This window comes from Acomys minous, assembly GCF_964271855.1.
Source record: "Acomys minous genome assembly, chromosome: 8".
In the NCBI taxonomy this organism is placed as follows: Eukaryota; Metazoa; Chordata; class Mammalia; order Rodentia; family Muridae; genus Acomys; species Acomys minous.
The window spans coordinates 20,841,536-20,853,808 of record NC_140489.1 but is presented as its reverse complement, the minus strand read 5'-3'; the positions used below and the strand labels follow the sequence as shown (position 1 = coordinate 20,853,808).

At 38.9% G+C, this 12,273-nt stretch overlaps 1 protein-coding gene across 1 annotated transcript; it reads left to right on the top strand.

Moving 5' to 3' along the window:
• Positions 1-543: 543 nt before the first annotated feature.
• GPR65 (G protein-coupled receptor 65) lies at positions 544-7,011 on the top strand. The gene is made up of 2 exons (XM_084792992.1): positions 544-674; positions 5,392-7,011. Exon 2 carries the CDS (start codon positions 5,815-5,817, stop codon positions 6,826-6,828), a length of 1,014 nt encoding a protein of 337 aa, XP_084649118.1. The 5' UTR covers positions 544-674; positions 5,392-5,814; the 3' UTR covers positions 6,829-7,011.
• Positions 7,012-12,273: the final 5,262 nt, after the last annotated feature.

The window sequence follows — 12,273 nt, the reverse complement described above, 5'->3', positions numbered from 1 at the left end:
ACGAAAGGATTAAAGAGATTCCACATATCCTATTAAGAAAGACAAAAATCAGATGATGGAGAGATTAATGAGTGGGTAAGAGTCCTTGCTGCACAGCATGACTACCTGAGTTGGGATCCTAGTACTCAAGTGAAAAGCTGTGCATAGCTATGTGCATGCCTGTAAGCCCAATGCAGCAGGACACGCTGAGACAGGAAGATTGCTGGAGCTTACTAGCCACTAGTCTAGGTCCAGAATCAGTAAGAGACTATCTCAAAGGAGCAAGGCAAAGAGAGACAAAGCAAGACACTTGACATCCTTTTCTGGTTTCCAAAAATGTGCATACTGGTAACACATCTGTACACACATGTGCATACATCACATACATACATATACATGAAAAGAAAAAAGGCATGTATGTAAGTATACAGTTATAATTTAAGATACAAAGAAAAATGAGTTATGGAAATTACACCACAATAAATGACCCAAACATCATTTAAAGAACTGGAGGGATCCTTTTGTTTGAACTCAGATAAAGTAAGCCTTCTCATTAAAAAGCTGCTTCCTCATTGGCTCATGACAAAATATGAGTGCAATTTCCTGTCTCCGCAACACTGTACTGGTTTCTCTTCTTCATACAAGCAGATTTGCCAGCCTCCTCAGTCAAAAGAAGCATCACTTCAGGAACAGGGGTGAGTATGAGATTAAAAACTAGAATAAGATTTCAAAGGAGATAGTGTGCTTTTGACACAATGATCAAGCGAGCCTGTTACACTTCATCTGCTTTAGGCTTTGTGAATGTAGTAAGACCAAGCTTTGTGAGAGAGATGGAAATGAGGAAGATGAGGAAGGCACATGGTGGCTTCTACTTTCAGTAGTGGTAAAGGATGTCAGAACTCACACTTAGAACTGGTTAAGTGAAGATGGGGGGGCGGGTATAGCAGAAGACTGTGTGTGCTCAGCTCTCTCTTCAGGATGCAGCACAGTGGTAAGGTGGTGGTTTAGGAAGAATCTCTGCCCGCCTGGCCGGGAGAGCTGCCTGCTACTCTCTCCTCGCCAGTGCAGTGGTCTAGGCATAACTTTGACATGCATCAGAAAACGCGTGAGCTTAGGAAAGTATTTTCCAGGTGTCAAAAAGCATCAGTTGAAACTACTTGTTAATAAATAACTGTCATAGTATTGGAGACATGTGGAGACCTAATAAGCAGAGAGTAAGCTTATAGGCAAAAGCAAGTGTTTCTGTAATGCCGTGGGTGAACAGTTTGCTTTTAGCTATTGTCGTCAATTATTTATATTACTTTAGAGCTGTGCTGTGGATTGTCTTTTTTGGCACTTTAAAATGTTTAAATGTGAACCATCCATATTTTCAGTGAGGATGGCAAAAATTACCTTCTCAAAATTTCATTAAAGCAGCCTAAATAGTATTTGAAAACATACAGAAACAATATGGTTTTTATCCTATTAATTTTTAAATGTACTTCCATTGAATTAATAATTGCTATCTACAATGCTTGGCACCACATTACCAAGTCCCTAGGCTACCCTGTGATGCCCCTGCCCGACAGTCAATGATGACTTCCTTTTAGGGCATATATGAGGCAGTAGAAGGGGAAGCAGTACATTGCTGATGTTAACATGCCGTGAAGGCTTTCTGAGGGCTAGGGTCTTGGCCTTATCAGCCATCTCATTTAACTCATGTAGCAACCCTATAACATGAGCACTAACTTACATGGAAGGAAATAAACTTAGAGGAACCACAGATTCTACCAAGAACTTTGAGAACCTTTACAAAAGTAACCACAGACCTTATACTGCCACTGTTGCTCAACAGACAAGATGCTATCTGCTTCATGAAGCCACTGTAGCTGGTGGGTGCTCTCAGCAAGGCAGGAAGTTCTTTTATAGCTTAAAAAAAATTATCCTGTTGAAGACTCTATAACCTAGGTAAAATAATTTTCTCTGTCTTTGCTTTTGTAGAAATAAACATATACTTATTTAGTAACACAAACACAAAGAGGCACCCACTGCCCACCCTTCCATACTTGGCCCTAGTCTCAAGAGATAAGACATTTATAGTTTGGGTGTTTTCCCTCAGGTGCATAAGCCTACCCAAGGGTGTGCTGATGGCATCCATGAGATCCCCATCCTTAGTAGGTTTATGTAGTCCTTCCTTCACACGGTTCAGATCATAGAGTTTCATTTTCTGTCTTCATCAAGAACTTTTAAAGTTTCTTCACGAATTGAGGAGTAAATTTTCTGAGTGGTAGTTACCTGTAAATGTCTAGATTTTGTTCTGGTTCTTGCAATATAATTAATATAATTACAGGACAACATTCATTTTCATGGAATATAGAAACACGAATACTCTGTCATCTGGTTTCAGTGGTTGCTGTTGAAAAGCCCTCTATTAGTCTGAAATATATCCTTTGTACATAAGTCATCTTTGTTCTCTGGCATTTTTTCCCTTCATTTTTGGCCTCTGCAGTTTGATCATAGTGTGTCTTAAGTATAGACTCTTCGCTTTGCCCCATCTGACACCAAGCTTCACAGGTCAGAGGGCTACATGTCCCTCGAGAGGTCTAGAAGTCAATCGACTGTTACATTTATGAAAAGTACTGTTCACTGAGCTCTCTTTTCTTCCTTTATGGAGCTCAAGGTGGGCACATGTCATTCTTTTCCATCTCCTCTCCATGTATCGTTGATGGCTTCCTATTTCGTTTACACTGATAATTCTTCCTGACTTTCTTAGTTTTATGTACTAATGTTTTCCTTTGAGTCATTTTTACTATTACATTTATATTTCAACAAAATCTACTCTAATATTTAGAGAAAATATTACTTCAGTTTTTACATACTCTCTCCTCCCTCCACCCCTCCCCCCATCATTTGTTTTGAGACATGGCTTCATTCTATCCCCAAGGCTGCTTGCAAATTCATGTGATCCCATAAGCCATAGTTTCCCAAACACTGGAATTACAGGAGTGACTCCTCCAGGTGCTATTTTTCTTTCTCTTCATTCACCATGTGTTCTGATTCCATCTTTATTTCTTTAAACTGATTAAATACAGATGCTTTGTGTTACATATGTATCCATTTATCTCTAAAGCTTTAGTGCACCTTGGTCTCTTAGAGTCTCTGACCCTCCCTCTCCCTCTCCCTCTCCCTCTCCCTCTCTGCTTCTCCTCCCGCTCTCTTTTTGGTATGTTTCGATATGGTCATATTTATTAAAGCTCTTATCTGCAGGACCCTTTGACGGCTGAGCCGAGGAACCCTTCTTCATGAGATCTACGTTAATTTCCCCTAGGTGCCTAAAACATACTTTTCATTTAGTACATTCTTATCTTCTGCGAATCTTTCTATTGCTGTTTAAATTATTTTTATTGATTTTTTTGTGAAAGAAAAAGAAGCAAATTGTATTTCTTGGGAAGGCTTATGTGGACCATCTCCAAGTCAAGCATGTTGTCAAGATACTTTCTACCCCCAGTCACCACAGCCATTTGACCCTACTGCTTAACAATTCATTTACAGTATATCTGTGCAGACAAAGGCACATATCCTAAGAATACAAGTTAATCAGTTTTTACAAACTGAACCTATTCAAACCAATTGTACAGCTGGATAAATTTACAAACTGGACATGTTCACTTAACCAACAAACATATTAAGACACAGAATACTATTGAATTCTCAGAAATCCCCTCCCAGCCCTTTTCAGTGTTACCTGACCCTGCCAAAGGTAATCATTTTCCTGACTCTTAGTAAAACATTTTGGCTGGCTTGTATCCCATAATATGTCCTCTATTGTGTTGGTCTTGCCTGAAAGCATTGTGTTATTAAGCTTCAACTCTGTTATTCTACTTACAAAATGAAAGCATCTTTGATGCATAGATGCCAATGATATACACCATTTATACTATCTTTTCTACTGCTAATGGGCATTCTAGTTGGTGTATACTGCAGATATCAATTGTAAACATTCTAATCTTAGTGTCTGCTGCTCAGCAAATGTGTGTGCGCGTGCATGCGTGCTCATTTAGCAACAAGATTGCCAAATCGTGTTATATGCATAAGTTTTCCACTCTGACATGTATGGGTTGAGTACTCTACGTCACCACCAAACTTGGTATTTTCTGCTTTGCAGTTTACTCTGGTGGGTGTGTTAGTGCTGGCTCACTGAGGTTTCAATTCATATTTTCCTTGTGGCTAATCAGATTGAGCCATAGAAGTAGGTCACATGAATCAAACTAACGGTGCAAACTCAGATCCTTCCTATGTGAAGCTCCTCTGGATTCTGTGAACACTCAGAGGAAGATTTTTTTTTCTTTAGCTCCTTGCATAAACCAGGCCAAAGTAAGGAACTTTCCAACTTTTCTCTGTTGTCTGTAAATGTCTCTGGAACTGGTTAGTCTCTTTTCTTTTCTGGTTTTCGGTTTCCCAGAAGCCAGAGCCTTCCCACATCGCAGTGTGTGTGAGGGTAAAGGGACCCTTTCAGCCTTCACGGTGTGGATTCTGGGCCTTGTTTCTCCAATCTTCCACCCCACTGATCTCCAGCCTATCCACAGTTTCTTGCTCCCCACCCACTCCTCAGCTAGAACTCATCCACACTTGGGGAGAGAATAGCACTGAAGGCCAGAGTAGCATCCCCATACAGCTTTTTGTAAAGATCCCACCATGTAAACCATCCAAACTGCCCAGAGGTCCCACCAGCAGAGGAACTGGGAGCATTCCTCTATGCCACTGTCACTTTACAAAGGAATGAACCTCATTGCTAACCAGCTGTAAGGATGGAGGTTGATAATCACAATGTTTTCTCAGAACTGAGATGGTTCTGGCTCCTCCTTTACAGCATATATGTGAGGCCACAGGGAGCTACAGTTTATAAGAGACAAAAGACAGACGAGGGAAGACTATGTGTTAACAATCAAAAAACTATATTTTAAATTCCAATGTATCATGTTATGGAAACGTTTTCTTTAAATGTGACTTTTGAAGTGCCTTATACTGGTACTATATACTAAATTTAAACTTATAAATCATGTAACCATGTAGTTTAAGAACACCAAAGCAACAAAATAAAGTAGCATTTTCTCATCACAACCAAATAATTGATTTTTTTTATTTTTAACCACCAAAATGGCTTTAATGGTTTAAAAACTTTACTTATGGTTGTTAGGCATTGTCTGGCGAGAAATATAATTCTCTATAAGGTAGCATCCACTGAGTAATTCTTATTTGAAGAAGGCAAAAATCTCCATCTGATTTTATTTACTACAGCTTATTAACTATTTTAGTTAAATACTATTTTGTACTTTAAAATATGTGTTATTGAAAATAAAGGAAAGAAGGCTGCTTCATGACGTTATATACCTTATAAATACCTAACCTATTCTAGTTCCTCTTTCATTACAGAAACAAGACCCTTTCAAATGCCAAACACCAAATGGTATGAAAATAAAAGCTGTTCAGTCCCCTTTGCACCTACCATCTCCTGTAACATTGGAATGGACAAATTGAGAGGGTAACCTTTCAAGAAAGTTAAGCATCCCATGATATAGAACACAAAGACTTCTGGTGGTCAGTTCCATTAACTGCTTTGAGCCACCCTCAGGAGCCTGGATTCTGACTTGTAGCAGTGGCAGTTTGTGCAAAAAATTTGATCGATAACTACTCTCTAAATACACTGATGGGCTGATTAGAACTTCAAAAACCAAGGAAGCTCTGAAAGAAAAAAAAAATTCTGGTAAAGAGAACTTGACATTGAAAATTTAGGAGGCAAGGTTTCCTTTCCTGTTTACGGCCTGAGAAGTAATGTAATCGCCACCATAAAAAAAAATGACGATGAACAGCACGTGTGTGGAAGAACAGCATGACCTGGACCATTATTTGTTCCCAGTGGTCTACATATTTGTGTTTATAGTCAGCGTTCCAGCCAACATTGGATCTTTATGTGTGTCCTTTCTGCAAGCAAAGAAGGGAAATGAACTCGGGGTTTACCTCTTCAGTTTGTCACTGTCAGATCTGCTGTACGCACTGACTCTGCCTCTGTGGATCAATTACACATGGAATAAAGACAATTGGACTTTCTCTCCTGCCTTGTGCAAAGGAAGTGTTTTCTTCACCTACATGAACTTCTATAGCAGCACAGCGTTTCTCACCTGCATTGCCTTAGACCGCTATTTAGCTGTTGTCTATCCTCTAAAGTTTTCTTTTCTAAGAACAAGAAGATTTGCATTCATTACCAGCTTGTCTATCTGGATATTGGAATCCATCTTTAACTCTATCCTTCTGTGGAAAGACGAAACAAGTGTTGAATACTGTGACGCAGAGAAGTCCAACTTCACTCTATGTTATGACAAATACCCTCTGGAGAACTGGCAGATCAACCTCAACCTGTTTAGGACGTGCATGGGCTATGCAGTCCCCTTGATCACCATCATGATCTGCAACCATAAAGTCTACCAAGCTGTGCAGCACAACCAAGCCACGGAAAGCAGCGAAAAGAGAAGAATCATAAAGTTGCTTGCTAGCATTACATTGACTTTTGTCCTGTGCTTTACCCCCTTCCACGTGATGGTGCTCATCCGCTGCATCTTAGAACGCAACATAAACCTCAGTAACAAGTCTGGAAAACGGACGTTTGCAGTGTACAGAGTCACAGTAGCACTGACGAGCCTAAACTGTGTCGCCGACCCGATCCTGTACTGTTTCGTGACTGAGACGGGGAGAGCTGATATGTGGAACATACTAAAATTCTGTACTAGGAAGCACCATAGATCGCAAGGACAAAAGAGACACATACTTTCTGTGTCTACAAGAGATACTGTAGAATTAGAAATTATAGAATAAGAGGTGGAAGCAGGTTTAGTTACATGGTATTATATGATAAAAATTACATTTTGGAATGGAAATTGGGCACAGGAGGGGCAGGTGTTCTGAGTTAACTTCAGTCTACAGCAGTGGAAATATTGTAAAGGCACATTGTACAACTCCTATGTTGATTTTTATTAAATAAGGTGTGAAAATGTATAATTTTGTATGTATTCTAATGACTTGGTGCCATCTTTATAAGTAGTAATTCTCTTTATCTCTGTGCTATAACCCCTAAGAGACGTGTAAGACTGTTAGTCTTTGGGCCAGTGGCCATTCTGTCTAATGGTTATGATTTTTTTTGTTGTTGTTCTAATTTTGGATTCTCAGTTCTCTCATCTCTATAAACCTGTCTCCACCACATGTAACTAGTAACTCCTACTTCTGGCTGCGTTCATTATTAACAAACAGAGAAGCCACCCCATGTACTGGGGGTTTTTCCATTAAGCACTTACTGGGGTTGTGAAAGAAATGCTCTCATGAACTTCCATGAGGTTTACATCCATTTGGGAACCTAGTCAATGAGTCACATAAAGTAAACGTAAATGGACTTTACATTTTGATCCTGATTTCTTTACCTTTATAGCTGAATATATGATAGTTGAAACTGATAGACGTTTGCATGTAGACAGGTATTTATTGGCAATCTTATACTCATAAGGCTTCTCTATGACTTACAATACTTAAAGGACCATGATATAATATATTCTTCCAAATCTTCATTGTGGAATTTATCCTGCCTGGTTTAGGTGGGAATTTTCCCAATGCCTGTACTTGGATAGCCACTTCTTTTAACCAAAGAATTTTTGAGGGTTTTCCTACCCCACTTTTCCCTTTACTCCTTCTCTTTCTTCCATTTCCTATATATTCTCTCTCCTTACACAAAGTGATCAGCTAGCAAGTGTCTTGACTTTGGTCCTATTCATTGCCTAACAAGAGCTTTACCATCACAATCACTGATATGTTTGCAGCAGGATGTGTGCGTGTATAGCAGTAGTTTTCCATTGGTCTTCCATGATGAAATGTGTGCACAGTAGAAGGCTACCTTGTCTTGGTACCATCTGTCCAAGCACTGTACATTGCTTTTTTCTTCTCAAAATGCTTTTTTTTTTTTTTTTTTTTTTTTTTGGTTTTTCGAGACAGGGTTTCTCTGTGTAGCCTTGGCTGTCCTGGACTCACTTTGTAGACCAGGCTGGCCTTGAACTCACAGCGATCCACCTGCCTCTGCCTCCCGAGTGCTGGGATTAAAGGCGTGCGCCACCACGCCCGGCTTCAAAATGCTTTCTTAGAGTTCATACACCATGCCTGCATTCTGGGACACATACATGCTTAAAGACTAAAGATAAAATATGAAAAATGAAGAATAGCTGAAAACCATTTGAACTACTTGATTAATTTTTGATAAGTTATTGGTAGCCTCTAGGAATGCGTTTAAAGGTAAAAATCCCAGAAATAAGTTTTTCTTACATACAAAAACTCAGATGTAGATTGAATGATTTCAGAATCATATAGATCCAGACCTTGAACTCAGTCAGAATCCTGATTTGACTTCCATACTTGATTTTGTCTTTTATGGTATTTTAGGAATACTTTTAAAAATTGTTTATTTATGCATGATAAGTTGTTGGGCTTAATTTGAAAATGAGGGAATGAAAGTTATATTACTAATTTATACCTCTATAAATATAAATCACATAGATAGTAATTGTATTGATCTGTTAAAGAGGCTTGCTTAGACTTTTTCTTCATTTATTAAAAGAGACATGATGAACACAACCTTACACAATCATTGACAAGAAGGTTATAATGAGAAAATTAACACTAAAATGTTAGTTTAGTTTATTGTAGAATTAATTTCCCTAAAGTCAAAGCCTTCTAGCAACCTACATTTTCTCTCAGAGCAGGGGCAATGATGCAGAGCCAGGAGGTTACTCATGTGATAAGCACTCCAGACTTGACTGAAGGCAATCAGTATTGAAAAGTTAACCCTTGAATCTTTAAAAAGACTTCCGGGATTTGTCATTATGATTTCCCCATTAATCTGAAAGTCTTTCTGGAAGGGAAAAGAACTTCTAGCAGTTTTTACCCGGTGCTTTTATTTTTTTTTATAAATACCCGGACTGGAAGACCAATTCCTTCACTTAGACATTGTTTGAAACTTTGCAACGATTTCCCCAAGACTTGCCTTCTACAAGATGCAGAAATAGTGGTGGCCCCTGCTCTTAAGGTTTACTTATTTTTTATCTTATGTGCATAGATCTTTTGCCTGCATGTATTTCTGTGCTCAGTGATGACACCTGCTTTTGACAAGTAGACGGCCGAACAATGTGCACTGCTGTGAGCTGTGTTTAATGCTAGTAGTTTCACCTATCCTTGTCCGGACTGTGGGCAGCTCCCAAGCAGTACAATGTCTCCAGAAGGACCCCAGGAGTCTATTAAAGCCAGGGGAACCAGCTGGAACTGGCTCTAGGACACGGCTGATATAGTTAGACTCTCCAGATGATCACCGCATTAAGGCAATTCAAGGTCCTTCATGTATTCTGGGTATGTAGGAAATTCTGAATAATGCCAGCTCCTGGGCATTCCCCACCCCAAGAAGACACACTGAAAGCATCAACATACAGGTAGATATCTATCTTAATTTATTTGCATATGTGTATTTTTGTTTTCTTATTCAAGGGTATTTCTTCTAACAAAACTGACATTTTTGGATAGCTACAGAGAAGACTACATGCAAATGGGGCTTCTTTGTTTTTGTTGCTTGTTGTTTGTTTTCTCACCTCTACTTTTCCCGCCTTATTTAGGAAGCCGTTATGGATAGGAAGATATAAAATAACACCTTGTTTTGTTCAAATTATGTAACATTATCTCCCTGATAACAGAGTCTTCCTAAGTCACTGGTTGTCTATTCTTTAGAGTAACGACTGAATAAGTCACTACTTACCAGTTACCTCTGCTGACTTTGTTAAGCTGATTTATTTATTTTTAGTTAGGTGAGTTTTGATTTCAAAATAGAGTCCATGATACAGAGCACATAGACGTTTCTTTAACTTTATCATCTCTATCATCCTGGGGGCTCCTATTTTGCCTAACATCATACTCATCATTCTCTTATCCCTGCATGGGACTTTCTCTACTAGCTAAACCCATCCCAGTTGCTATGGTAACAGTTGCTACTGTAGCACTGCTGACCTAAGAAGGCTTTGTGATAAGTGATCATAGACTTGTCTCTGTTGCGAACCCATCAGGAAATCAAAAGAATTCCTAAAACAGAGAAAGGAATTTACAAATGCATAAACACAACCAACAAACTTGCTCCATTTTTCAAAAACAAAAACATTCCTGTAAGCTTTTACCATGAACTGCTGTTTTATATAATGTCTAATACCAACCAACAAAACACGAGTCATCTCTTTAGCATCTGAAGTGATGCACCGGTTGGAGTCATTTGGTTTTATTGTTTACCAATCAGTAGCTGAGGGAAACACTTCAACTATTCTCCTTTCCTATTCCTTCTTTCTGTATTTCCCCCTGAAATTGGCTGTTAAGGGTTTGTTCTTAGTTTGTCTTCTTTCCCTCCACATTTTATTTTCTATTCAACATAGTAAACAAAATAAATACAATGTATATGTTAGGATGTTTCCAACCACAGAAGATATTTTTTCTCCCTCAAAATACAAGATTTTATTTTGCCATATGTCCATTTACCAATTGTTTTTCATTTTATTTTCTCTTGTACAATATCGCATCCTCCCTCTCCCTCTACTCCTCCCAGTTCTGCCCTCCCTCTCCCCCAGATTAGGAGGTTGTTTTAAGAAACTGTCTGTCCCTATTTTTCCCTTGTACTATTCTTTTATTTTAGTTGGGTTTTTGTTTGTTTGGTTGGTTGGTTGGTTTGGTTTGGTTTTTTTTTTTTTTTTTTTTTTTTTTTTTTTTTTGGTTTTTCGAGGCAAGGTTTCTCTGTGTAGCCTTGGCTGTCCTGAACTCACTTTGCAGACCAGGCTAGCCTTGAACTCTCAGCAATCTACCTGCCTCTGCCTCCAGAGTGCTGGGATTAAAGGCGTGCGTCACCACACCCAGCCCCCTTGTATTATTCTATAAAATTTAGTCCTAAGTAACTTGTTTACTTATATTTCCTAGATAGAAACCTCTGTAAGGAGTTAATGTTTTATGCATTAGCAAAGTATGCTGTACTTTCAAAGTATTCTTTCTTCCTAGTGTAAAACTGAATTTAATTCAATTAAAAAAAAATAACATTTGAGTACCACAACCCCCCTCTGTCTCCCTTCCTCCCTCCACCCCCTCTTTCTCTTTCTCTTTCCCTATCATTGGTACTCCTAGTATATTAAAGACAGAACACATTGAGATAAGCTGTGTAATACTATTTAAATTAGCTGAGTGCCCTTGATTTTAAGAAATAGCTAGATATCACAAAAGCAGGTCATATATTGAGTGAAGTAGAAATGATAAGGCAGTTGAGATTTTTTTTCTCTTTTAAGTCTCTTAGTGAGGAGTGGGGAGTAATCCTGTTTATGAGCACTAGGGGCCAGTCATGTTCTGTTGCTGAATTTTGCAGGTGGGCTTTCAGTACCACTCACAAACAAGCCTGACCTAAGATGGATTTTCTTATCCAAGCAAATGGCAAACACGCCCTGTGACCTAAAGATAAAAGGGAGGACACACCTATATTCCAGCCTCTGTTTTCTGAGAAGCTGGACTGTGGATTGTGGATGCTCTGACTTGCTATACATTACAGTATCATTCTAGAAATGGTTTTTATCACGCTGGACAAAATTAGTGAGTTCCACAAGCAAGAGAACATGTTCTAAATGGTTTAATCCCTCTAAGTTTGTGGGTATAGGAGCTGGCTCAGTGGTTAAGAAGAGCAGTTGTTACTCTTGCTTTTGTTCCTGGCTCACAACGATCCCTAACTTGGGTTTTGGAGATTTCTGCGCCCACATATGATCTCCAAGGGCATCCAACACACATGTAGTGTGTATGCATACATGCATGGAAAAAAAAAACCCACTCAAAACCAAAAAGTGAATAAATCTAAGATTGTTGGGCTAGTCACCTCTGTGTGTGTGTATGTGAGTGTGTGTGTGTGTGTGTGTGTGTGTGTGTGTGTGAGACTTCAACCGTGTGTGTGTGTGTGTGTGTGTGTGTGTGTGTGTGTGTGTGTGACTTCAACCGTAGGCAGTTTGCATGTAAACCTGCCATTATGAAATTACTATGTTGAACTCAAGATGCAATTCGGTATATGTGCAGTTTTTATGTAATTCATTATTGTTAGATCACAGCACACACAAATTGACATCTGTTGTTTTGGATAGTTTAAGTCCATCCTCCCCCCCCCCAAAAAAAGAACAGTAATATCTTCATCGTGTTCTAATTTAGTAGAATTTGCATATCATTAAACATATA